At 51.9% G+C, this 26357-nt stretch overlaps 8 protein-coding genes across 8 annotated transcripts; 5 read left to right on the forward strand and 3 right to left on the reverse strand.

Annotated features, from left to right (window-relative positions):
* Positions 1 to 2747: 2747 nt before the first annotated feature.
* On the forward strand, positions 2748 to 5089 carry Z517_00996 (uncharacterized protein; the record flags this gene model as incomplete). Its single annotated transcript, XM_013433958.1, has 3 exons — positions 2748 to 2907; positions 3030 to 3128; positions 3186 to 5089. The coding sequence occupies 3 exons, from the start codon at positions 2748 to 2750 to the stop codon at positions 5087 to 5089; spliced, it is 2163 nt and encodes a 720-aa protein (XP_013289412.1).
* Positions 5090 to 6965: 1876 nt separating this feature from the next.
* On the forward strand, positions 6966 to 8423 carry Z517_00997 (uncharacterized protein; the record flags this gene model as incomplete). The annotated part of the gene is made up of 3 exons (XM_013433959.1): positions 6966 to 7663; positions 7754 to 7987; positions 8051 to 8423. 3 exons carry the CDS (start codon positions 6966 to 6968, stop codon positions 8421 to 8423), a joined length of 1305 nt encoding a protein of 434 aa, XP_013289413.1.
* Positions 8424 to 9740: 1317 nt separating this feature from the next.
* On the forward strand, positions 9741 to 11677 carry Z517_00998 (uncharacterized protein; the record flags this gene model as incomplete). Its single annotated transcript, XM_013433960.1, has 5 exons — positions 9741 to 9790; positions 9866 to 9915; positions 10017 to 10333; positions 10404 to 11039; positions 11111 to 11677. The coding sequence occupies 5 exons, from the start codon at positions 9741 to 9743 to the stop codon at positions 11675 to 11677; spliced, it is 1620 nt and encodes a 539-aa protein (XP_013289414.1).
* Positions 11678 to 12199: 522 nt separating this feature from the next.
* On the forward strand, positions 12200 to 13628 carry Z517_00999 (uncharacterized protein; the record flags this gene model as incomplete). Its single annotated transcript, XM_013433961.1, has 4 exons — positions 12200 to 12503; positions 12587 to 12680; positions 12735 to 13302; positions 13413 to 13628. The coding sequence occupies 4 exons, from the start codon at positions 12200 to 12202 to the stop codon at positions 13626 to 13628; spliced, it is 1182 nt and encodes a 393-aa protein (XP_013289415.1).
* A 1367-nt stretch (positions 13629 to 14995) lies between these two features.
* Z517_01000 (uncharacterized protein) lies at positions 14996 to 17835 on the forward strand (the record flags this gene model as incomplete). The annotated part of the gene is made up of 3 exons (XM_013433962.1): positions 14996 to 15071; positions 15124 to 15178; positions 15237 to 17835. 3 exons carry the CDS (start codon positions 14996 to 14998, stop codon positions 17833 to 17835), a joined length of 2730 nt encoding a protein of 909 aa, XP_013289416.1.
* A 1786-nt stretch (positions 17836 to 19621) lies between these two features.
* On the reverse strand, positions 19622 to 19846 carry Z517_01001 (uncharacterized protein; the record flags this gene model as incomplete). Its single annotated transcript, XM_013433963.1, has 1 exon — positions 19622 to 19846. One exon carries the CDS (start codon positions 19844 to 19846, stop codon positions 19622 to 19624), a length of 225 nt encoding a protein of 74 aa, XP_013289417.1.
* Positions 19847 to 21610: 1764 nt separating this feature from the next.
* Z517_01002 (uncharacterized protein) lies at positions 21611 to 24658 on the reverse strand (the record flags this gene model as incomplete). Its single annotated transcript, XM_013433964.1, has 1 exon — positions 21611 to 24658. The coding sequence occupies one exon, from the start codon at positions 24656 to 24658 to the stop codon at positions 21611 to 21613; it is 3048 nt and encodes a 1015-aa protein (XP_013289418.1).
* A 499-nt stretch (positions 24659 to 25157) lies between these two features.
* Positions 25158 to 25998, reverse strand: Z517_01003 (uncharacterized protein; the record flags this gene model as incomplete). The annotated part of the gene is made up of 2 exons (XM_013433965.1): positions 25158 to 25664; positions 25714 to 25998. The coding sequence occupies 2 exons, from the start codon at positions 25996 to 25998 to the stop codon at positions 25158 to 25160; spliced, it is 792 nt and encodes a 263-aa protein (XP_013289419.1).
* Between the last annotated feature and the right edge of the window lie 359 nt (positions 25999 to 26357).

Here is a 26357-nt window from a genome sequence, read left to right on the forward strand (position 1 = left end):
CGCAAGCTGAATGGTGGGATGCGGACGGGAGGGCCATGATGCGATGAGCATGAGCAATTGGATTCTAGCTCGCGTTATGCTCACACTTTGTTTTTCGTTCCGGTCTGAAGGACAAGAGACCAGACTTTCAAAATACTGTGAATTGCGATTGAGTTTTGTGGGAGCGTCGATGAATGATGAAAGACACCCCAATAATGGGAGCCTAGTTTGAGTCAATTGAAGGAATCCACCAGAGAGGCCAGAGATCATAGCGCCCATGACGCCCGCAGCTCCCACAGCGCCCACCTGACTTGCCTGACTGAGTGGACCCCGGGTCCTCGCCGGAAGCCTTTCGTACCGCTCGCTGGGCCTTGTTGCTGGTTGCTGGTGGCCGCTGCACCCGAGTCAGTTCCCAGAACGAGTGCCCGGTTGGTCATCAGTACCGAGTAAAAGACAAACCCAACGAGTGGTTTAGCCCTCCACCTTGTACTCAGACTGCTGGAATTTGCACAAAAATTCCAGTGCGCGAGTATTAATCAGGTAGGTCCTTACGAGTAGATACTGGCTTTAACAGTATCTCTGTCGCTATCCTATAACAGAAAAGCGACTGCCCAGTCTGCAGAAGTTGACGTCGCACTCATTCATACATACCTAGGGTACAAGTGGGTGGATCAGTGAGTGAAATGAACCCCCCTGTTCCCTACCCCCCTGTTTTCTCTGCCCACTACCCGGCATCTTCTCCCCCATTCGACTGCTATTCTGAACTCCCTCCCCTCCCCCAAAAAGTTCTAGTTTAGTTAAAGAACCACCCCCTGGTCGCATGTACCGCCCTAAACTGTATCTCGCTCTTTGCTTGCAATCAATCGTAGGCTGCCATGGCCGCTGCTGCATGAAAGCATCTGCATGCTCGTCTGGATACCCATGCGCCCGCACTTTGGTAGCCCAAGAATCCCTCTGAAGAGGTGCTAAGCTACGCTGCATTACTCGTACTTGGACATACATTATTTGGTTGATGCCATCAGCTTGTCCCTCTGACTCCCTGACAGACTCTAATCCCCACCAGTTCCCGAACTCAACCACCGACCGATTCAGACCTCGTGTTTTCTCTGCCGCTCACTGGGTGCTGCTGTGGTATTGGCTTATTTGCTTCCCACTCACCACACCCTCTCGCTCTCCCCGCCACCCTCCCTCACCTACACTTCCCTCGTCCTTCCCACCTCTTTCGCCATCTGGCGCGTTCTTTGGCCGCACATCTCCCGCACATCTTTGCTGCGAGGCTCTACTCCGTACTATCCAATCTCATCCAAGTCCAGAACCATCAAAAAAAAAACAATCCCTCAATCATCGAGAATCGGATCCGTCTCGTTCTCGAAAAGTCACCCATTGTTTGATTTCAGCTCGCAGTCTCCCAACCTAATCGCTTACCTCGCTATCCGGCAGTACTGCGGAAATTTCTCACAGAAAGAGACCTCCCAGAAAGCGCAACTGTGTATCGTAGTAGTTCAGTTGAGATCCACCCAGCCTGTCCTAGGCACCCTAGGGGTACAAGGGATACCGAGATACACTAAACCTCTTTGCCTAGAGCACCCGCCCGCAGCGTACGCCCGCCTTAAGCTTAGACACTTTGGCACCAATTCCTGCCTGGCGAGATGTCTAATCGGTCATTCTCCAAAGTGCCCAGTTCCTCCCTCTAAATTTCAAGCCCGCACCGTCCCAAGTTCCAAGTCGCAAGTCCCAGAACCACAACTCTACAGTTACCACCATCAGCAATCAGCCGTCATCTCGCGTTCTCGCCCACTTCCATTTTTATCCCATCATCATCATCATCTCTCAGTCTCATCGCGCATTCCCCAGATTTCAATTCCATCCAACCGTCATCAAACCCTGCCCTTCCAATCACTCCGCTTGGGCTCGGGTTCTAACGTGTCATCACTGAGTTTATCGCCACCACTAAATAATCGGCCTGCGCGTCCCTAAGCCGCCAAACTCGAATCCCCTCGGCAAACCATCGTCATTTTACGAGCACACTGTCCCGTTTTGGGTCGAGGGACCACCTCTTTCGACTGACGGGCTTTGCCTAGGCACACGGAGGGAAACGAGGGACCAGTCAGCGTCAGGTCAAGTGCGAAGAGGCGACGGAAAAGAAAAAAAAGAGGAACATCCCATTTCTTGACTTGCATCTGCAAGCTCCGAGCGCCATCTCCCGCTCTTCTCTTGTACTTCCGCACCTTGCGACACGCACCTCACAGATCAAAAGAAACACTTACCACTGGCTGACCGACTGGCGTAACCAGCCGACCAACTGCGCGTCTTTTTTGGCACAAAGAGCCACTACTGCCACACTAAATACTCCCCCCAGCTCGAGCTGCATCCTTTGCCGTCCACCTCCACCAATCTACCTCCCGCCGCGGCCTCTGGTTCCAGCATAACCCTCGTCATCCTCGCTAACTTTACTTTTGCTGCACGCCTGCACGCCTGCAACCGTGCTCTGCACCTGTGCACGCCTTGCTTTCCGCGCCGGGCTTTCTGTTTGTCGCCATCGCCATCCTCGTTGCACTTCAATATTCCCGTTGTCGCACATTACTGAAGAGGCGGGGAGCTGAGGCGCTCATCAGACGCAGGCACCCTTCCTAAATCTCGAAGTTTGGGTCACCCAGCTCTGTGCTGCCTGGCAGCTCCTGGCGTGCTGATGCGGGTGCAGAGCCTGCGCATCATCACCACCACCACTACTCCCTCCAACACCACCATTTCATCGCCGCGGCGCTGAAATGTCCATCTATCCACCTACTCGCCATCCTACAAATGCTCTGAATGGTATCGGCGACATGAGCGATGGTGCAGGAACCATCGATCCTGCAGCTTTGAACGCTAGTGGTACGTCCTTTTCTATTGGTTTCCTCAACCTGACCACTGGGAACACCTCCATGCGTATGTCTTGGTCGAGGACGTGACCCTTGGACATTTGAATGGCGCATCGCGGACCTCGTCGGGTTCTCGTTCGATTGACATTCTCCGCCGCGTTGCCTTTGCTGACTGCCCATGTGTAACAGGTGGATTGATACAGTCATCGGCCGACTCGGGCCCGCGCGGCATCAAACGAAGCAGATCTCCCGAACAATATGGTGAATATCATCCAGGCGATGATGATGGTGAGTCCCGACGCCGCTGTTTGACGCGTCGGATTTCACTGACACCACGATCACTAGGCCCGCGCAAACGTGGTCGACCATCGAAAACACCTCGAACGTCTGGAGACTATACTGGAAATGCCGATGCTCTACCAACGCCCGCCAGTCAGACCTCACCAGAGCTGACCCAGACACCCAGACATCAAGGCGGGCCACAACCTCCAGCCTCCACGCCAGTGCAAGCATCACCACCGCGAACCCTTCCCAAATCGACCATCAAGGCGCTGCCTACGGTTAGGGACCATACCAGCGACGTGCTGCAACCTGAAGGAGACGAATACGTGCCGCGCGAATTTGACGATGCAGGCGAGAAAAAGGTGGACCATTTGGGCTACCTGCAAGGGGGGCGGGAGTACAAGATCAGGACATTTACCCTTCCCGGGAGAGGACAAAAGCTGTTTATGTTGGCAACCGAATGCGCGCGCCAGCTTCAGTATCGAGACTCATATCTCCTTTTCAACAAAAACCGGTCCCTCTTCAAGATCATTGCTAGTGTCAAGGAGAAGGAAGAGCTTGTCAACCGCGAAATCCTGCCTTATTCGTACAGGTCGCGCCAGATCGCCGTTGTGACCGCGCGTTCAATGTTTCGACAATTCGGCAGTCGCGTCATTAAAGACGGTCGAAGAGTTCGAGACGATTACTGGGAAGCCAAAGCTATCAAGCAAGGATTTACTGAACAGGATGCTGCTGGCGAGAAGCGACCTGGAGCTGCGAGAGCTAGGGAGGCCGCAGCCCAGGACCAGCTCAATGCTCGCGCGACCGCCGCTGCGGCCTACGGTGACATTGTTTACAGTAATGGCCCCGGCTATGGTGCCGTGCAACCGCCAGCGCTTCATTCAGGGATCGCATCAACCATGGCGCAACTGGCTTCATTCGACCCTGCCTACGAGTCTCGGTACAAGGATATCGTGCGACCGAGGCATGAAATCACAGGTCCGCCATACCAAGATCTGACGCGATCAACTTCGGATGCGGAATTGGCCAGTCAAGCCAGTCATGCGGCCGAGTACAGCAAGACCATCAATCAACAAAATCGATATAGGCGCGGGCTTGTCGAAGACTACTGGCGCAGACCGCATGAACCGCCTGTATCGACACCTCCTGCGGAAGCTGCTGAAGTTGTTCCCACGACTCATCCTTTTTCGTCTCCCCGATTTAACACGAGCGATGTTCCTTCCACCCAGCCTAATACAATGTCTCATCCTTCTCAACCTCTACCATCCTCGATGAACCCACCTTCATTTCCCCACCAACAACCTCCTATTCAGTCGCCAGTCCGTCAACCAAATCTGCAACAACCTTTCTCGCGGGAATCATCTCAATACACTCCTCAACACTCAGGTTATCAAAGATCTTCAAGTCTTACTATCTCGCAGCCGGGCTCCCAACCACAAGCTTTACCCTTTGGGAGTGGAGGTTTCCCTCATGGAATCAACTCACAGCAACAGCAGCAACCGCCGCAGCCGCCACAATCACAGTCGCAGCAGCAGCAGCAACAGCAACAACAGAACTGGGGAGCTCCTCCACCGCAGCCTCACCAATCTCCAGCTGTCCATCGCATGACTACACCTCAATTCTCGCCCAGCTTAGCCCAAGGACAAATCCCTTCGCCATTACCCGGGGGACAACACGCTAGTCCATCACCACATCCGCAACAAATGCAGCCACCACAGATGCCATTGCTCCATCATCAAGGGAGTTCTGGTGGAATCGGAGGACAGCAGCTCTACGGGCCTGGAGCAGGACTGCAGGCGATGAATGCAGCTGCAGGATATGGCGCTCTTGGGATTGGCCAGAGAGGCATTTATCCCATGGGCGGACAAAACCAGTTTATGCAGCCCAATCCTCAACATGGACAAGGATGGCCTGGACCTCAGAATCAGGGTCAGGGAGGTGGACAGTGGACACAAGGATTCCAGTAGGTCCGGGACTCGGATTGATTTTGAGATTTAAAGACACCATTAAACACAACAACACAACAAAAAAAGAAAAGGAGATTGTTAATGGACGAGGGGGTCTTCTCCTTTGCAACATGCATCATCAGTTGGACAGGATCCGACTTATTCTGAGAATTGTATACTCAGTTCATTGGTCGCCACCTGGATCACAGGACAGCACAGGACAATGGCCGATACAGTCAGATATCTTGTTCTTAGGGTTTTGACTTATGAAACGCATCGGGGAGGTGTTGCATAGCGTGGCAGGCATAAGAGAAATCATCGGAGGTTTTTGGATCGCTGAGCAATTCATGTTGGGAGGGTGCACAGTGAAGCGTATGGAAGGGATGTCGGATGCATTTGAAAAGGTGGATTGCGAGCACCTGTGGGCTATTCTTTTTTCTAAGGGGGTTCTCATCGTCCTTTCTCTACCTCTTTTATTGATCATGCCTTCGTATCAGCTCTTTTGTTTGGGGGAGGGACAGAAGGAGGCGGTTGCGCTCGGTGTTGATGAGTTCCGGGGTTCAGAATATGTGGTATGTTGCCTCCTCCAAAGGTAGCTGGATGTTTTTTGGTTCCACGGTCCTGTTTTTTTCCTTGTGTATTATCACCTTTCGCAATCTGCCTCTCTCCTTGCCCTTTTTTTTTCCTGATTTTTCTTGGTCTGTTGCATTTGAGGGATTCTCATGGCATTGGAAACGAGGGACACGAACGGGATGGGAATGGGAATGGGAAACATGTTTGCGAAGTTTGTGTTGCTGGTTTTTTTTGGGGATCAGGCCTCTCTATCACACAACCTACCTACTTACCTACCTACCTACCTCCTCGCCTTATCTACCTACATAGCAGTTTTAATCTGTGAATTGCAAATTCGAGCTTTTAATGGTGGAAAAACACACTTTTACGGTCCACGCATATTGCGAGATGAGCCTGTATACCTTTTCCTACGCATAAGTTGTGCCATGAGTAGTAAGTAGGTACGTAGGAACTAGACAGAGGTTGTTGTCACCGCTGCTTACACTCCATTTTCTCAGTCGATGGAATACAAAGTACAAGTGACAAATACATATATCCATGATCACAGGGTTCTGGCATGACTTGAGCAAGTGGGGACAATTCACCTCTTGGGAGTCGCAAAGGCTGAAGGGGTACAAAAAAAGAGGAAGAATAGACAGACAGGTAGACAGACAGACAGACACACGGACATCTGTGGCCCACTACCCACATATCCAGAACTGCCAGTTTGCCAGTCCTACAGTATGATGATGATGATGATGTTGTCGTTGTTGTCGTGGGGTCAACTTTGGATCTGCCGGGTCTAGAATGGGCCCCACGCGCGAGGTATGGAGAGATGGAGAGATGGAGAGAGGGAGTGAGCAAAGTGGGCGAACCGCGGGCAGCGGGCAGATCGCCCTCCTGATCGTACAAAGCCTCGTCGACTCGGAAATGCCATTTTCTCGCGGGTTTCTTTAAAGCTAGCGGACGGGTGGTATTCGCATCGATGCCTTTTTGTTGATTCTCGATTGTTTCTTGGACGGTTCACATATATTCACACACGTTCGTTCACCGTTCACAGGCCCGGAGCGTGAGTTACGCCGATAAGCGAGAGGGGACGCATTCTAGTCTTTCTTAACTGCTGTCCATCCATCCAACCATATCCCAAGCACAACCGCCGTGGTATAGTGCTGGAGCCGGGGTCTGTGTCTGGTACATTGTATATCCAACCATCTCCAAGCTCCGTGACCGACGACAAAGCACAGATGGGGATACCTTCAGAAGTGAACAGGGAGAAGCAATATGCTCGAGCCAGTATTCCCTTGAAGGTGATAATAATAGGGTAAATTGACGATTCAAAGGTCCAATGGAGGACCGAATCCCGCCGAGATACAAACTGACACCTTTTGACAACCACAGGGCGGGCATCGGAGGTCTGGCTGCTGCATTGGCTCTTGGGAAACGAGGCCACAATGTCCACATCGTCGAATTTGCCCCCGAGATCCAGGAGGTTGGAGCCGGGATCCAGTGTGCACCCAACATGCTCCGGCTGCTGGATCGGTGGGGCGTAGGCACCCAGGTTCGACGAACGGGTGTCGCGCTGGGGGCCATCCATATCCTGCGGTGGCAGGGAGGATCTCTCCTGGGCAGCGTCCCGATTAACCAAGCCCATGGCGAGCAGTTTGTCGTGCATCGCGCTGACCTGCAAATGGCTCTGCTGGAGAAAGCAATGGCCCTGCCCAATGTGAAGCTGCAGACCAACACAAAAGTCGAGAACGTCCAGTTCAGTCCGGCCGCGGTGGAGCTCAACGACGGGTCGACGATTCATGGAGACGTAGTGCTCGCGGCCGACGGTATCAAGTCCATGGTCCGTGCAAAGCTCCTGGGAGACGACAAAGACGTGGCAATACCGACCGGAGACGCCGTCTTCAGGGTCGTCCTCACCAAGGACACTCTGAGCAAGCACCCGGATCTGTTGCCCTATATCGAAGAGAAGAAGGCAATTCGGTGGGTCGGACCAGGAAGACATATCATTGCCTATCCTGTGCGCAACCATGAGATCTAGTAAGTGTCTCTCGTCCGAAGACCTTTGGATGACTTAGCAAAGTAGCTTTCTCTTGATATGGCAGAAGTACATGCTAACCACCAAGCCAGCAACGTGGCACTTGCTCACCCTGATCGTGGGCGGGTTGACGAGAGCTGGACAACCGTCACATCAAAGAAGAATCTGCTGTCGGAATACGAAGGCTGGGATCCAATGCTGATTAAGATGTTGGATCTTGTCCCCGAAGGCGACGTTCTGGAGTGGAAATTGTGCATGCACATGCCTCTTTTACGATGGGTCCGAGATTCGGTTGCCCTGTTGGGCGATGCGTGCCATCCCATGTTGTATGTACTGCCCCTTGTTCTTGAGTCCCCGTCTGCCTGAGGTGATTCTGATCTTGTTGGCAGACCATACGTGGCTCAAGGTGCGGCGCAAGCTGTGGAAGACGCAGCCTCGCTAGGAGTGGTCCTCTCGTCGATATCATCCAAGGACGAAATCCCTGCTGCGCTTCGAGCATACGAAAAGGCTCAAAAAGCCCGAGCCGAGCACATCCAACAAACCTGCTTGGCGACCAGAGCCGCTCTTCATCTGCCCGATGGTCCCGAGCAGGAAGCTCGTGATCAGAAGTTCAAGGTCTTGTCTTCGGGCGGCTCCAACGACGATAAATGGGGGGATCCGGAGATGCAGAAATTCCTGTGGAGTTGGGATGCTGAGGCAAAGGCCGAGGAGGCTTGGAAAGGCGAGTGTGAGCCTTTCTCTCTCTTCATCGAGACAATCTGAGTTTGCTCTGGAATGCTAACTTGACACCAGGTACGCGGCGTGAGTCGGGCACACAGAGTCGACTGTGATTTTTGGGTCGCAATCATCGAACTTTGCAACGGCCAGAGCTGCCATAGATCTTTCTAAACTGGTTCATGTGAGCGGCGAGGTGCAAAATATACTGAGGTGGCTTTGTGTATGCGAATGTATCTCCTGCATATCAGTCTACAATTTCAAGCAAGATGTACCCACAAGTATATGGCATTGCCTGAATCCGTGTGGAGCTCACCAGACGTCTCGAAGTCGATTGTTGGAGGAAGTGGGAGATGGAAAAGAGAATCATGTGGCATTAGGACGTGAACGCAGGCTTCTGCTCTACCGAGAATTGCCCAGCCACTTGCCAGCATCTGGGCACCGGGTAAATGTGGTTATTGTTTGTTCCCTGTGACAAAGTCAGGTTTTCTACGCTCCTTCGGATCTTCTACTTCAGCATCCATCACATCGACGCTAGCTCTGGGCACCAAGGGCTTTGCCGGATCATTAAGAATGCGGTCTGGACGCGGGTCTAAATCAACGACCCATGGCCAAGGTGGCAATTGGTACAATCACCACCACCAGCACAACTACTCGGATGAGTTCAGACCGACAAAGGCAGCTTCCAACGACGATCCAGTCGAATCCCACGTTGCTGGTAGATCCCAGAATTCTCTTCCACCACTGACTATATCCAGACTTGTTGATTTGTTCATCCAAGGGCATGAGCCACATCATGACGCCGTCACCTAGCGCCTCTTTAGTATCTGCCGGGAACCCGCTCTTCGGCGGAGAAACCACCCAGCTGCAAGCTTCCCCAGTCAACTATCGCCCCTTATCCATCCCAATACCGCACACTCACTATTGGCACTCCCAAGACTGGCGTATTTCCGGTGACGAGAGCCCCATTACAAGTACACTACATCCTCTGCTTGCTAAAGAGGGTGGAGACCCCGCCTCATCGCCCCACCGCTTTCTTCGTCGAACATGCTTGATAGGTACAAACGGCGGAGGAGAGGGACCCTTCGTTGGAAGGGGGATAGTTGGCAAGGCACAAGAGTGGGAGGTAACGGCTAGTTGAGGCCCAAACCTAGACTTTGGATGGCCCCAGAAAAAAAAATATGGCCGAATGGGAAAGGTCTGTGCTTCATTTATTATGAAAAGACGATCAATGTTCCTGCTCTACCACATGGCCTTCGCTTCATCTTCAACCACGTTCCTCTCCCTCAGTTCCATTCTGTGGCCAAGTCCAAACTCTTCCCCCTTGATCTCCTAAGCCGGACACTCTACAGATATCGCCCCATCATGACGGGAGAACATGAGCACGGCCACCATCCAGCCCATTTGAAGCACAGGTGAGTCACGCAAAATCGCCTGATGTTTGTCTGGTGGATTCTCAATACTTACTGACATCCTGTTGTGTTGGCTAGCCATGCTCACGAAGAGGCCATTCCTGGAACTGTGAATTTGCAAGCTCAAGGTACTTTCGCTGCATTTGCTACTTACAGCTCGAGCCCAAGCCAAGTGGCTCAAAGCTTTACAAAAAGCCAAGTCTACAAGATGCTAATACTTCGTGTTCAGAGGGCGATGATACCGGTTACGGTCAAGCTCTGTTTCCCGTGCCAGCAGACGATCCCAACGACCCGCTACAATGGGGCAACTTCAAGAAGACAATGATTCTGTGCATCTGCGCAGCGTATTCTTTCTTGGGGAACTCGTCCTTGCTCGGCCCTTCGGTCTACATTGGCATCTATGCGGAATCGTTCGGGATTGACCCCAATAAGGCTTCAAACCTGATCTCCTATCCCAACCTGGCCTATGGCTTTGGGTCCTTGCTTCTGGTACCCGCCTATCTCAAATTTGGCCGACGCCCTGTCATGCTCGTTTCCATCATCTTTGTAAGTCCGCTCATCCTGCTTGGGATGTCTGTATCCAGAGCTCAATCATCAGCTGACACTGACTTCTCAGTTTGCTGTTGGCCTGATCGGCTGCTCTCAATGCGACTCATATGGCACTCTAATGGCATGTCGCATCATTCATGCGTTTGGTTCTGGAGTATGTGAGGCTCTGCCCGTGCAGCTTGTCAATGACATTTTCTTCCTTCACGAACGTGGCCAAAGGTTGGGCTACTACACCGTTTGCCTCTGCCTGGGTGCCACCGGACCTTTATATGCTGGCTACATGCTTGCGGGAGGCTACTCGTGGCGGCTATTCTTCTACGTCGAGTTCGCCTTCGCGTGCGCTCTGTTCATCCTGGCTTTCTTCTTTGTCGAAGAAACCTGGTACAAGCGTGAGGAGATGAAGAGAATCCTCGGAGCGGCCGTTGAGGCTTCTCCGATCGAGAAAGGTGTTGGGGCCGACTTGCACGAGGTTTCAAGCCCTGCGCCGGACAGGAAGTCATTTGTTTCTACGCTCAAGCTGTGGGGCGTGTACGACCGTGATGTCTCGTTCTTCATGACTGCCGCCCGGTCTTTCACATATTTCGCCGTTCCATCTGTGTTCTGGGTGGTTTCGACATATGGTATCTACATTGGTCTGGGGGCTTTGGCATTCAACTACACTTTCCCTGCTAAGATTGTTGCCCCCCCTTACAATTGGAGTCAGGTAAGCATGCGACAACCCCTGTTATCACCTCGGAAAGGGTCAAAATGAAAACTGACATACTTGAACTATAGACTAATTCCGGCTTGATCGCCGTTGGCAATGCCCTCGGATACATCCTCGCCATCCCCTTCACCACGTCATCCGACCGACTGGCTGCGTATCTGACCAAGAAGAACAATGGGATCCGCGAGGCTGAAATGCGTCTGGGTGTTCTCCTGCCTGCCATGCTGATTGGGCCGGCCGGCCTGATCGTGTATGGGTACACAGCGCAGGATAATCTGCATTGGATCGGCTACTTTGCGGGTGTGGCCATGTGCAACTGGTCGGCGTACTTCTACTTCACCTTCACCCTTGCCTACGCGGTTGACAGCTACACGGTCAATCTGTCCGAGATGCTCATTGCCATGAACCTGGGCAAACAGGCCATCTCATTCGGCTTTGGCTTTAAGATCCTCGACTGGATCCTCGAGAGCGGCTACGTCACTATCATCGCCGGCGTCTTCTGCGGCGTCCTGATGGCCAACAACCTCATGCTCCTGGTGTTCATGTTCTTTGGCAAGAAGATCCGCATCGCTACCAGCAAGACCTGGCTGGCCCAGATGCATCGCAAGACTCATGTCGTGGGAGAATCACATTAAGAGCCAACAATAGGAAAACGAACGAGGGGGGTTTTGAGGAGGGAGAGACCACGAAACTCATGCGGTCCAAAACAAGCTCGCAGTTTCCGTGACATTGCGACGGTCAAATTCACCTGTCGGCACCTGACCTCCAGTTACTTCTTTCTTGTCACCATATGTCATTCTATACAAGGCATCTTTGTCGAACACTCCCCGGCTATACTTCCTCTTCTATTTGGATGTCACTACGGACCCCAGGACTAGTGTCGACTGTGATGTTTTGGTGTTGCTCTTGGCTATACTGTGAAAATATATCAGTGAAAAGGTCGTGTTTCCACAGAGGAATGAGAAACCTCTTCATCCATCCCATCTTGAAGTCTCTACAACTCCAAGAAGGTCTGCTTCGATCAATACCACCAGTCCTTCGTCCATCATCTTTTTCTCTCCTCTCTGTCTCGTTTCCCTCAATCTCGACCTTTTGTTCATTCCTTCAACCCTTCATTGTGCGCTGACACTGTGACAATGCGCTTCCACGCCTTCACAATGTCTGCCAAATTCGTCCTGGCTCTGTCCGTCTCCTTCCTCGTCCTTTCCTCTCCGGTGTTTGCGAAGGTCTCGGCTCCCGCAGCAAACATTTGCACCTGGACCGATGCGATGCCAGTGTTGTACCACGAGTACGGCACCGACGTATGCCCACCTCGATTTCGGCTCAAGCCGGGCAGTGGTGACTGTCAGGACGACCCAGGGTCATTCAACGTGGTTGACTGCGCCAGCTTCTGTGAGATGAGGACCGAGTTCCGCTATGGCCAAGAGGTACCCTATCATGTCATGCCCATGTGCACTGGCGGTAAGTCCATGGTCTCGCACTTCATCTTTCCGAGTGAGATTCACAAGCTGATGATATAACCTGTGATGTTGGGGACAAAATAGGAACCTCTTGCACCTTGACTGAAAACAGACATGTCGGCAGCAACTGGAAGTTCAAGCTGAATGGCAATTACAAGACCGGACCCTTCACTGCCGGGTTAGTACCGAGTTCATAATCCCAAATGGTGAAGACTGACGTGAGTGTGTTTAGCGTTGCTGGTGGCTACAATGAAAAGGCTGGCCAGAGTGAAAGCTTCAAATATTCCAAGGACCTCAAACACAATGAATGTGGATATTTCACCTTCATTCCCATCATGCGTGACACCTGTGGAACCTACACCGAAGGCCAACTGGACAAGTACAACAACCCGGCGGCAGAGTGCAAATCGACGAGAACAGTCGGCAATGCTTGCTGTAGTCAGGCCGTGACAGTCACAGATCGGTTTTACTGGTTCACGCGTGTTGTCCGTGGCGTTGCAGTGTTTGTCTACCTCAACTGCGACACTCTCGAGCCTCTAGAGGACAAATATCAAGAAAGCCCCTTCAACAAGCCAGGCGTTCGTCTGCCCCGTGGCCTGGGGCTGACGAATGCCTACAAGGACATATGGTTTGCGTCGCAGTTCAAAACTCTGGCATCGCAGTCCGATAGTGCTGTGTGCAATGACCGCAAGGATGTCAACGCCACCGACTGCATGGAGGTTTTGGCTGATGTGACTGATCGCGGTGCCGACGTTGTTCCACTGTCAAACACAGCTAAGGGCAACGGAATCACGATTGGGGTAAGTCCTTGTGTGCTCTTCGTCCTTTGTCGGTCATTTCTTTCTGTTAGCGTCCAAGTCCCCTCAAAGAAGCAAAAAAAGTAGAGAAATGCTGATCTGGAAACGTACAGGCCTTCAACAGCTGCATCATGCACCTATCCTTCAATGAGGAATGGACACCTGGAAGATGTGTGGTCTCCTATCTGGAGATCGCAGCCGCAGCGCAGACCGTCTTTGACACCTGTACCAACAACAACACTGGCATGATTGGAGGAAGCCATGTCGTGAGACGCATTGGCGAATGTGGAGCCACGGTTTCATTCCTGTCAAAGTCCACTCCTCTTTGAAGAGAATCCAGGTTGGCGCGTCGTCGAAGCGTAGGCGTTATGGAGAACTGTTTGAGTGCTTTTCCTTATTGTCTTGAAAGGGGGACAAGAACATGATGAAATGAAAAGAAACACACTGCAGGCAAATGGATGAACAAGCATGGGAGGGAGCTGGCTACTTTTCGTGTGCAGCCGCCCTAGGCGAAGCACCCAAGTCTTCATCATCATTGCTGGTACGGAACGCAGCTTGCCTACAAAACAGGCAGGCTACTCAATCATGGAATGGTGTTGCTGAAGATCATAGTCCTTTTTTTTCTTCAAATCGTGCATTTTACTGCCGTACTTTGTACCTACACGTTCCCGAAGTGCAGATGTCGTCCTGGTCGAGGGTCTCAAAAATCCAGCAGCCCCAAAGGATATCTCGTGCTCGAAGGGCTTGCAGTGCCTACTCCGTAAATTCCAAAGCCTGGAAAAGCCCCATTATTGCCCCCAGTCAAAATCGGCTTAGTGGCCGGGGTGAACCCCAAAGAGGGCAGCCCTGGCGTGCCTTATTCTCTTCTCGTCCAGCTTCCGGGGATTCTTCTGTTACCGAACAGATCCACTGTGTTACTGGGGTTTGTGGAGGAGTGGAGGGAGAAATCTTATGGACGGGGGAAACACCATCTCGCTAGAAACGTGGCTGTCGGCACCGGGGGAGGTTGGGGAGCAGCTGAGCGTTTCCAAGCTCCCTTGTATTGTTGTTTGACACTCCTCCTTTTTCCCTAATTGATGAGCGTATATTGTACAGTGAAAGGAGTGAGGATTGAGCAAAGGACCCGATGAAGAATGCCTGCGCCCATGCCTAATCTGTGAACTGGCTGGCTGCGTCCTGCGACGCGGTAGTTGAGATTCTCCGGACCCGACAAACTGCGCTTGAAACCCCAGAAAAAATTCCTTGGAATCCTGAGATCCACGGGTCCTTGGAACGCTCCTCCACTCACCATCTTCTTCTTCGTTTTGTCGACTCCCAATTCGCTGGGTTCGTTCTCATCCTTGGAGCCTCCCTCCACCTTTTCTTTCTGTCGGGGCTTCCACACACAAATCAGCAGTCACAGGAGTCTGCTCTGCCTCTCCTCCACCCATCTCGCCCCTCCTCGCTCCTCACTCGGTCTCCCTCTGACGCCCTCTCTGTCTGGGCTTCTGACAAGCAGAGTGCTCAAAACTAGACCCTGGGCTTGGAGGACGAACGCTCCCAGATCTCCAGGCTATTTTGACTAGTCGTCTGCTCAACCATTACAGAGTCTCAACCTCAATTACCTTCCTTCCCTCCACCGCTCCCACATTCTTTTCCCAATTCAACACCTCTCCCACATCCTCGCTCCAGGTCCCCCTCCACATATGCCCAAATCATGGTCTTGCGACAGTGTACCGTATGTGGCCGTCGTTTCACAAAGACTGAACACTTCAAGCGCCATGAGCGCTCTCGTATGTCAAATCCCGCCTACCCCGCGCTAGCCTTTTACTCATGCATTTCTAGATACGCGGGAACGTCCCTATCCATGTACTATCTGTGACAAGGCTTTCTCTCGCAGGTTCGTGCTGCCTTTAAGCTCCTATTTGTGGTTGGACTTCGTGCTAACCATGGTCTAGCGATGTCTTGTTCCGGCATATGAAGTGCCACGCCCAAAAGAACGACAAATCAACTCCTGCCAATGCTTCATCACGGAGGAACACCATCTCAGAAGGCGTTCCACCTCAGCCTTCCCAGGATGAATTCAACCTCAACTCTCCTGGCGCTCTTGCCAGCGGACCGCATACGGGTATCCCTTTGATGCAGATTCTCTCCCCCAGCAACTATCTCTCTCAGACGGGGAATGATCCCTCTCAACCTGCCAGGCAATCTTCGATAGATGTCTCTAACCCTTTTCTCGATTCTTCGTCGAATCCCGGAAATGCTCTTAACATCCAGCTCCCTGGGTCGGCATGGACGATGCCTTCCCCCATCGCCACCATGAACAACAAGACGTCCAGTTCCTCGCACGGTCAAAAACATTCTCCATCGCAGAACAGCGGCGAAGTGTCAGCCTTTGAAACTTCGGCGACCAGCCCTCATAATCCTGGACAGACTCCCAGATCCGAGATCGTGCCCAACCAATATTCGGACAGCCGCATTGACTGGCTTCCTCAGCCGGACAATTCCAGCACCAGCAACTTTCACGATCCTTTCCAGATGTGGTTGTTTCCTTCGCTGGGTGACTTGGATCAATCTCCCGACTTCCTGCAAACGTATGGCATCCCTGACCCTCAGCAGCCATACCAAGACTCAAAAGATTTGGTCAACGGTAAGCCTTACGATCCTGTGGACAGGACGAAAAATATCGCCAAGGTCCCGCGGGAACGCTTCTCCAGAGTCCAGCGATGTTGGAACCCACGTCCAGGCCGCGTGCATCGTATCATGCCAGTTCTCTGGAGAGAAGTCGCTACATCACCAATGGACAATCTCTTCTCAGAGTCGCCTATTGCAGATGATTTTCGGACCGCGTCAAACTGGGGTCTCGACACTGAATGTCGAGTTCGACTCAGAGATACCTTTCGCACACCTGCCCCGTCGACATACCACTCTCCCAAACTGCAAGCAGTTGTGGATCCAGCTCTCTCTTCACAACCAACGAACGAAGAATTCCCTCCTGCCGAAATCCTCGATATTGCGTTAGGCCTTTTTTTCCGCCGATTTCATCCCACTGTCCCATTTATTCACGTTGCGACGTTTTCCGTTCGCACTACCCCTGCCCCCATGCTATTCGCCATATGTCTTATTGGTTTGAGTATTCTGGGAACCACCGGCGCTACCAGATTTGTGTCGAAGATGTTCCCCAGCTTTTTACAACGCGTTTGTAATGATTTATCAGCCTGTGCAGGATGTTCCGCAACACCGACGCAGCAAATGGTCCTGTTTGCGACAGGTCTGCTGACGTTGAATCTCTCTGTTATCACTGGGGATAAAGATTGCGTCAACCAGAGCCAGATGCTTTATGTCAGCCTGTTGGCTATGGTTCAACAGAACGGATTGTTCGCGGCCGGTGATGGGCAGTCTCTGGATGCTCTGTTGTCCGAAATGTCGGAATCAGACGATCGTTGGAAAGCGTGGAGCCGAATAGAGTCGGCGAAGCGCCTGATTCTGGGGCTGCTGCTGTGTGATTCGTGGTACGCGAACTTGTTGTCAAAGGCGCCGATTGTCAGATCGGAATCCGTGTGTGTCGTGGCGCCCTGCGACGAAGCGCTCTTCCAGGCTCAATCCGCCACCCAATGGCAATCTCTGTTGCGCAGCGGAAAGAGCCAAAGTGCGCCAACATTCAGGATTGAGGACCTCCATAAGCATGATATGGCACCAATTGCCAAGCTAGGATATCTGGGGCGATCGTCACTACTTGCATTACTGCAGATCCAAGTCCTGGAAGCTTATCAACGGCTCATGCCACCGGATCAGTTGACCATTGGGTCATACATCCCCTGGCATGTCTATGCAGGTGATGCACGCGCCAGCACACTCGTACCGGCAGTCCTCGCGGCTACACACACGGCAGGCCCGCTTTCGCAAGTTGACGACACGAATTGCGTTGTCCTCTGGCACAGTCTCTGCGTCATGCTCTTGGCGGACTTTCGCATGTTTGAGTTGGCGGCCGGTCGACATGGAGCTGCTCCTGCGACGGGCGCATTGGAGAATATCTCGCAATGGAGCCAAACTCAGGCGGCGCGCAGAGCATGTGTTCACGCAGCGCAGAACTTCAAACTCATGTCTGAACGCCGGGTCAGCGACAATGTGACCATCCATAGCGTAACAGCGCTCTTCGCGTCGGCACTCGTCCTCGGTCTCTATCTCTTCATGGTCAACCCGAGCTCGGGTCGACAGGGCACAGCGCCCGTTGAGCTTATGGACGCAGAACCCGACTGGGCTGAGCTGGGTGATATGGGGTTCAAAGACGAAAGCCTGGACCCTGCAACGGCCGAACGAAATCTCACCACGAACCGTGAGGACGAACATTTCAGTTTGGTGTATCAGTTTGTCAAATATGGCGGCGCCTTGTCTCTAGGTGGGGTGGCACATAGTGGTGGCTACGAGGGTGCCAGGAGGGTATTGTTGGACTTTGCAAACCTGATGGACGGGATCAGTGGGAGGAGGTTACGGACGTTTACGCAGGTGCTGCATATCATGAGTGATGATCTGATGAATGTGGATCCGGCATTGTAACCGTTTGGAGAGATATGCACGGGGAGATGGGGAAATATGTGCTGGACATATTGAATCAGGGATTGATATCATATTTGAGGGTGGACAAGATCCGACTCCTAGACAATGTGCTGGGGTCTTCTCGAGCGCATTGGCACAGAAAAGCTCTCGAATACTATCCTCGAGAGAGGTATGTGCATGTGCATGTGTACGTCTTTGTTTATGCATTCTTTGTCCTTGCTCACTCTGTATTCCATGGCTTCCCCCGAGCATTCCCAATTGGGGGTTGTCCTACCTAGTCTGCACGCGGTAATATGAACAGGTTTGACTGAGTGGTGTGCTTTTTATCTTGTTACTCGTTCCTCGCTCCCCGCTCCCCGCTCCGTCGAAACTTGTACATGTAATGGAATGTCTTTGACACAAATGCAGAGTCTTCACAGTTGATCAGATACCCGTATACTGTACCTACGTAATCTAACTACGGTAGGTAGGTGGACAGGAGAGTCGAGCATGTCACTGTATGTGTACGAGTCACATATGTTCATGATAAGATTTAAGATGGGAGGGAGGGCCTCGATTCGGAGAATCAAGTGCGGGGCTGACTGACTACCCAGCTCGCCAGCTTACTGCTTACCTACGTGCCTACCCACGCAGCACCCACGCAACCACGCTACCACGCTACCTATCGCCTATGTAACTACATGCCAAGTACCGAGTACATACATAGATACACGTCACATACATGGACAGGGTGGCAGGGCAGGGCAGGGCAGGGCAGGGCAGGGCAGAGCAGGGTACATGAACAGAGGGGCGCTTATCTTATCTACGAGTACTCCGTACTCATCCCCGAGTTATCGGTACAGATAATACAATATTATCTACATCCCTGTCACTTACTTGTACATTGTCACCGCAAGCGCCCTTGAAGAAACCCAGTGAACCCAAGGAACTGAACCCAAGGAATGACCAAGGAATGGCCAAGGACCATGTCCATGTCCATGTCCATGTCCATGTCCATGTCCATCTCCGTCCCCATCTCCTCCCCTGTCTATATCGCGCAACGCCGAGGCACATACTCGGTAAATACGATACTGGTAGAGGGTGGCACACGCACACGCACACGCACACCCACATGCACATCGAAAGTCGAGTCGATTAACCTCGCTCGCACTCTCGCACCCTGGCTGAGCTGAGCTGAGCTGAATCGATCCGACCTCGCTCCCGGTTCACTTTGTACCGAGAATTCCCTTTCACCCATGTTCATGTCAAGTTATGTCATGTCATGTCATCTGCGCTGGGCGGTTGGATGGTTGGTTGGAAGAAAGGAAGGAAGGAAAAAGGAGATATTTTTTCTTAGTGAGTACTGCACGGTTCTCAATTCTCAGTTATCAGATCTCTGTTATCAGAAAAAGGAAGAACAAGAGGAAGAGGAAGAGAACTCTTTCCCTTCCCTCTTTCCCTTCCTGCTGGATTTCTATTCTACTTGTTCTCGTTCTTGTAGAGCAAAATAGTCCCCCTGTCTGTTGTTGCCTTTTCTGCCTGTCTGCCGGTCTGCCGTCTAGGAGTGTCTATGTGTATAGATTCTAAGTAGCCGGAAGAAAAAGAAAGAAGAAGAAAAGGGAAAACCACCATGGTGACGATGATGGACTCCCCGCATCGCGGCCACATATCACACACATAGAAATCGTCAAGTAAAACTCCGCTCTAATGCTGCAAGTTCCCCCAAAACTCCCGGGTGTATTTTGTAAAAATAAAAAAAATTCATTGCATGGCTCCCCTTCTTGTTGTGTTGTCAGATGTCAAGTCATTATTTCTGGCCGTGGCCTAGTTTCTTGAGTTGTTCGTTGATTCCTTTCAGTTCGCCGAGTCGGACCTCTTCGCCCTGGTGAAGAATGTTGATGTGCTCCTGCTTCAGGCGTCGAAATTCCTCGTCTAGCCGTTCGTGCCACGGGTAGAGAACAAAGACCTGGAAGGCCAGGGCCGAACTGGCAATGACGAAATTCGTCAGGGAGACACCGCGCGTGAAAATCATGGTTGGATAGTGGTGCGCGGGGCGTGGACCACAATGGTCAATCTCGTTCAAGGGAAAAATAGAGGGGTATCTTTTTTTTTTCTGGGTTATACTATTTGGTGGCGATATGGTTAGACGTGTGTCCGACTGAGGGTTTGTCGTAAGGGCACTCACTTGAATCCCACGCTGCTCCCGAGGAGTTTATAAACAGGGTAAACCAAGCGTCCAAAAAGTCTTGTGAGCGAGACACACTTGACGTACTCTCAGACAGACTAGGAAAGTGATTGAATGGTTGGAATGATTGACAGCGTTTCTTCCCCCTTTGGAGGCCTGCTAGGTCTTCAAGTGGCTGGAGGATAAGGACAGTCGAAGTTTGAAACTCGAGAAAGTAACAGAAAAGGTGAAGAAAGAAAAGGAAAATCAAAATGGCAAGAGCAGAGGGTCTCGTTCTTGTTTTCTTGCTTCGGCGAGTCACGAGACAAGATGCCCAGCCTCGACGCTAGAGATTGATCGGAGGCGGCAAAAAAAAAGTGCAGAACTTACACGTAGAGAATCTCCGAGTCATGTCGTTTTCTTTCCTGCCTCTTCTGCCCGGTGAGGCAGTGTGACCTTGATTCGTTCCGGTGGCAGCGTTATCGGTTTGTGAAGGTGAGAAGTGAGATGCAGTTCTTGCCGCATGGGGTTTGGCGTTGTCGCGCCATGTGGATGCCATGTCGAGCCATTTCTGCAGCCTTGTTCCGACCTTCGGCCGTGATTCGGACTCAAGCCCTCATCGCCGTCTTCGGCGCCTGGACTGCGCGCAAAAGCAGGTACCAAGAGGTATCTGATCGCCATTTGACATGCCCCGCGGAACATTCGAGGTACCCAAGGGTGCCCAAGGTCCCCACCGAGAGCGCTCTCGCCCTGCGCCGAACATTCTGGCGGGAAATGAGGTTGTCTACGAGACGACGCCAAAAAGATGGGTTACACAATAACATGAAACATCCACTCTGGAAGTCCGGTAGTTGTCCATCTTTCTGGGAGAAGTATACATCCAACACAAGGACAACAAGTATAGGCCTGTTGGAACAGGACGCCCGAAGTTCAACTCCCTCCTTGCGAACAACGAGTCCCAAATGACGCAACTCCTTGTACCGAGTAGACGCCCTGGTGGTGGCCCCGTTGGGGTAAAGCCTCGGGGCACAAGGGGGTTGCGCGAGGCTGAGACGGAATTGGAGAGCACATGGGCTCCATTTCGCTGCGACAATAATAACGCGTTGGGCATCAGCTTGGAGTCTATCCGCCGATTCTCCGTGGGAAGGATTGTGGCCATGGTCATCTGGAACTTGACATGTGTCAGTCAAATGGCAGCCCCCACTCGGCCTTTTGTCCAGAGCAGATGCGATATCTGCAACTGTATGTACTTGTTCTTGGAGTTTGGGGGATTGTGGCCATATTGTGATCTTACAAGTAAACCTTCTCTCTGCCTCGGCGAGGCACAGGATCGGATGATGTCGCCACCGGCATGTCCTACAGCATGGCACAAACTCACTCCAATAATATGATGAAGATTGACACCCATGCTTACTTTGTTAGATTTTACGAGTAGAACGGTCCAGACTTGTAGTCGTGATCGAATGCAAAACTTCGTTGTCCGTCGTCCCGTTCTGATTAGTCGCTCGCAAAGGAGAGATCATCTTCGCTGGTATACAAGTACTGGTAGTCATTGTGGCTCATGGAATTCATCAATCCTCGACGCATCTATGTTCGCTCTAACAAATCTAAATAATAGCCGCTGGGATATCGTCACAGGTCAAAGTCATCATTCCAACCCAATTTGTCGTAAATGTCACCCTCCTCAACCTCATCAGTGGCGGGGCGTGCTTTCTCAGAAGTTCCTCCTCTAGGCGTCCTCGTATCATCAGGACTTTGAGTCCACCGAAAGCTGTCATCCATCATCCCACATCCCTTACCACCCATGACTCGATCCATCATCTGTCCGGCTTGTTCAGGAATCTCTGGTGCGTCGCGGAATACACGGTCGAGCGGCACATCACTCCTCTTCACCGGCGTAAACAGAACTGGGCGCTGGGACCGAGTCATGCGCAGGCTTTGCACACTGTTCGTCCCCTCAGAACGTCCAACCTGCGAGGATCCAGAAGGCGGATCAGGATCAGACAAAGGCAACCTTTCTCCACCAAGGTTTGTTCGTTTGGATGCCGGAGTTGATGCTATCGTGAACAGGTCTCCTGGCCCAGCCTGAGGGGGGTAAAGAGTTGGCAAGTTCAGCGGATTCGAAGTTTTCTTGTCGATCCCACGTGATGGCGTCTCATGAATGGCTGCAAGGACTGCTCGTTTGGTCGCTGACGATCTAGTGGTGCTGGTCGAACTCGGTATCCCAGGAGGTACCAGCCGAGGCTTGACTGTTGACGACGGAATTATCGCCCCTGTATCTTGTTCCTGAATCGTCACTTTTGGTTGTAGCGGCAATTCTGGCTCCTGCATGAAATCTTGGGTCCGCTTCGCCCTCGGCGTTGCAGATATCTGGATTGCTGGCTTCCTCTCCTTCTCCCTACTCTTCCTGTCCTCTACTTCGTCCATGAAGAGTCCTGCCACGGTCCTGCGATCGGGTTTCTTAAGCGCATCAATTGCGGCCTCCAACTCCTTCTTCTGCTGAGCCAACCGATCGAGCTTGCGCCGCTTAAGATCATGCGCCCTTTGATCTGCGGCAAGATCAATTTCGCGATTACTGAATGATACCGACTTTGAGAGATTGCCCCCACGAGAGACGGGCCTCTCAGAAGGCTCGCGCTTTAAAGTCGGGATTATAGGATTCTGCGTCATGGAAGCTGTTACAGAGGGACCGCGGGAGAAGGTAGTCGGCGGCGAGCCGTGCCGGTGGAGTTGGTGGTCTTCGCTAAGAACCCTCTCGAGAGTCCGTTTCGTAAATGGCCTTGCTGATGTAGATTTTGTGAGTGACGATATCGAGGACGATCTATGCAGGGTTGCTGCAGGTGCTGGAGGTGGATGTCTGGATCGCTTGGGAGAAATTTCGGGTCCGCCGAGCTTACGACATATTGATTTGATTTGCTCTGGGAGTTTGATCGAGTAGAATGGGAGAAGGACGTCCTTGCAAAAGTCCCTGAGGGAATCATTAGCTTTGGAAGAGGTGGTGCTGTTCTTTCTATCATCTGTGGCGACAAGGTCATCGAGGCTGATGGTGTGCCAGATGCATAGACGATCAACGATGGTGTCGATTTCACTCGACCAGTTGCGCCTCTTCCTCTTTTGTTGCCTTTGTGGAACTGCGGCCAAGATTGCATTGTTGTCACCCTCGATCGATTCGAGCTTCACGTCTGGATCTGTTACCTGCACTGGCTTCGCAGTCTCAGAGAGTCGTGATCCGGCGATTTCAAGCAACATGACCTCCAGAATTAGGAGCATCTGCATTTCACTTTCCCGCATACGCAAATCAGCGAATTCTTTCCGCATCTCCTCGGTCTGGCTGGTCGCTGTAAGGCTCGTCGGCTTCAAATCCCTGCCACGCCACCATTTCGCAATAAAGTCCTCCTCGTCAGGCCATAGACAATCCTTGCCCAGCTTCGCTTTCTTCTTCCGACTCCTTTTCTGTTGAGATGCGGCTTGTCCGACAGCATCTTCGCTTTCCTGCTCCGTCACAATTGATGGTAAAGCTTTGATGATGTTTGCCAGAGACTCCTTGTATTTAAGATCAATTTTCTTTGTAGGCAATATAATTTGCTCGTAAAATACGGAAAGTTCAAATATTCCCTTCGCAGGATCTCCGCCTGATCGCACATGTGCTCGTGCCCGACTCAGTGGTCCCTTGACATAGAATGCCAGTGAGGTCTTCGAGGTATAGAGATGCTCAAAATATTGTGTGCGCAGACGCTCGGGTTCCGTGGGATTCATGTCGGCCCAAGGGTTTTGTAATGTAGGGAGAGGCGCAGGTGCCACGGGAAGAGTCTCGCTGGGTGGAACAAAGTTGTCGAGTGTGTTTTGTAAGCCTAACCCTGTGCTGTGGGTGACTGTCACAGACTCTCTCGGTACAGTTGACCGTGCATCAGATGTTGACTGTATAACTGTACTAGGAACGGAAATCTGAGCCACATCCTGACCAGCCAGATTATCCAATGAAGCAGCAATCGGTTGCTGGACGAGATCAGGAGAGCTTATTGGGGTGATAGACTCGTGCAAGATGGTACGATTGGGCTTTAAGATTGACATCCTAGCCAATGCACCGCGTCGATTTGCTGGTTTCTTGGGGCTCTTCGGTGTAGGCAATGCTGGCAAACTCGAGACTGACCCGGTCCTCGCAAGGGAAGAGCGGGGACCGCCATCTTCTTCTCCTCGTAGTAAATCCTCAATTCTGACTTCAGCTACTTTGCCAATTGCAGCATCGTGGCACCAGGATTCTGAAATCGAACCGTGTAAAGCACATGCGACGTAGACAGAGTCGCCAATTCGCTCAACAGCATGGAGGGCGCCATTGGGGACTTGACGGACGACCAAAATGCGTTGTTCCCATTCCTCCACGGACAAAATGGTTGCTTCAAAGATCAACCGGCAAGTCCCAGTGGACGTGTTGAGCCATGCTAAAGGCAGACATGCTCGAGCCACAAGCGTTACCGGAGCAAAGTTGAGAGTTGCATGGTTTGGAGAGAGGGGTTTCGCTGCAAAAACATCTGATTGCGAGCCATTGTTGTCAGTCTCAATGTCACTGCTTTTTCTCTTCTTGCTGTGAGTGACGCTGGAGCCAGATGCGATGTCCACCCTTCTGTCACTGGTTGAAACGGGTATTGATTGTCGATGATCCGGTGAGGATGGTGATCGCATGTCGTGCCATTACGAAGGTAACAGTAAATTTCAAAGTCGAACCGATCATGAAGACAAATCGATCCAGGTTGGAAAAGGGTACGCGGTGGGAGATGGGGACTTGACGTCACGCGTCACGAACAAGGCTGAAACGCAGCCTTGCAGTCTCGTAGCTGAACCTCGTGGCCTCGTAAAGACATTTGTACGAGCTACATAGTCGTAAAATGTGCCGATTCCATCTGTTCATTGACAATAGTGACAGCAGACTACCCTCGTCCACGGAAAGTCCAGGTTGGATCTAATGTCCTCCTTCAAGGTCCCGCCTTGACTTGACAGAGCTTGGAACCATATAATTGAACCTGCCACGCCGGCCGAATTGCAGCTGCCCATAGGCTTGATTGCATGGTTGATGCTGCTTAAGCCGAGAGCAGAAAACTCTACGCAATGACTGTACATTCGGCGCCATAGGCCCATGTATCTAAGGCCAACAAGAACGCCAAAACGCTGCAAACCCCATTCTTCATCCCAGAACAACAGCTAGAACCACAATCAACAGGACGACCGCTAAGATTACTAGCAAACAGCAAGCCTTGTTTCTGGCCGACTTCTGGTACCGGCTTGCGCTTCTGAGTTCTGTATCGGCTCCCCGCGTGTCCGTCAACGTATTCTCGACGTTGATGTCGATAGCATCGATCATGTCGCCTTGATCTCGAACAAGATGGGCGACATCTCGGAAGAGTTCGTTTAATTCGCCCACTGATTGTTCGATCTGTCGAATCTCTCCTTCTCGTTCGATAATCAAATTCTCCTGAAAGTCGACCTCACTTTGTTCTGCGAGCCGAGGTTCTTCAAGTAATTGGCGTTGTTGACCGCCTTCCGCCGATGGGGATTGGCCTGACTGAGCCTCTTCGAGTGCAGCTTTCGATGCCCGTTCTCTCTCTATCGCCCTTCTCTGGACTACCTGGAATTCGGACAGGGCAGAGGCAAACTCTCGTGAGAGCTTCTGATTTGTATATCGCTGCGAAGGCTAATGGCGGAATCAGTGTCTGTAGCATATGCGATGTGAGGCAACTAACATTTAGGTCTGGCCATGTTTGCGCCCTCTTGACACCATCTCCCACCTCTTTGAATCCCTCTCTAGTCTCCTCCAGCAAGTCATGTATCCTTTCCCGACCTCTCTCAGTGTCCTTTTTCGAGAGTTGATTCGAGAGTCGCGAGATGTTCGAGGTCAATTCGAAGAGTCGGGTAGACAGCGACTCGGTGAACTTTTGAAACTCTGGATCATCTCTGTATTGCGGATCGTCCTGCCTTCGGGTAGTGGTAGGTTGCGACTCGAGTGATGAGAGTCTGTCGAAAGACATGACGATCGTCGCCGGGGGATTGTCCCTGGGATATTATCGCACGAGATACAGAAAACACTCGATGGTTTATAGAGCTAGATTGGGTGTGAATTAACTGATCACTGTGAAAGAATAGTGGAAGCCTGCAGAGTGGGAAGGAATGGCACTTGACATGCGGCACTTGCGAAACCAGCCTCCTCCACATCACGTGGACTGGCGTCATTCCCCGAAAACACGTTGCCCACTGCACAATTTTGTTTACATGGTTTAACACAATTTGGTGTTCAGGAAGTGCGCTTCGACTCCCATCTTCACCTCTCCGAAATCTGCGACTCGGCTACCCGCAGCGCTCGCTGGTCGATGGACTGCTTCACCATATC

The sequence above is a fragment of the Fonsecaea pedrosoi genome (assembly GCF_000835455.1).
Source record: "Fonsecaea pedrosoi CBS 271.37 unplaced genomic scaffold supercont1.1, whole genome shotgun sequence".
NCBI lineage: Eukaryota > Fungi > Ascomycota > Eurotiomycetes > Chaetothyriales > Herpotrichiellaceae > Fonsecaea > Fonsecaea pedrosoi.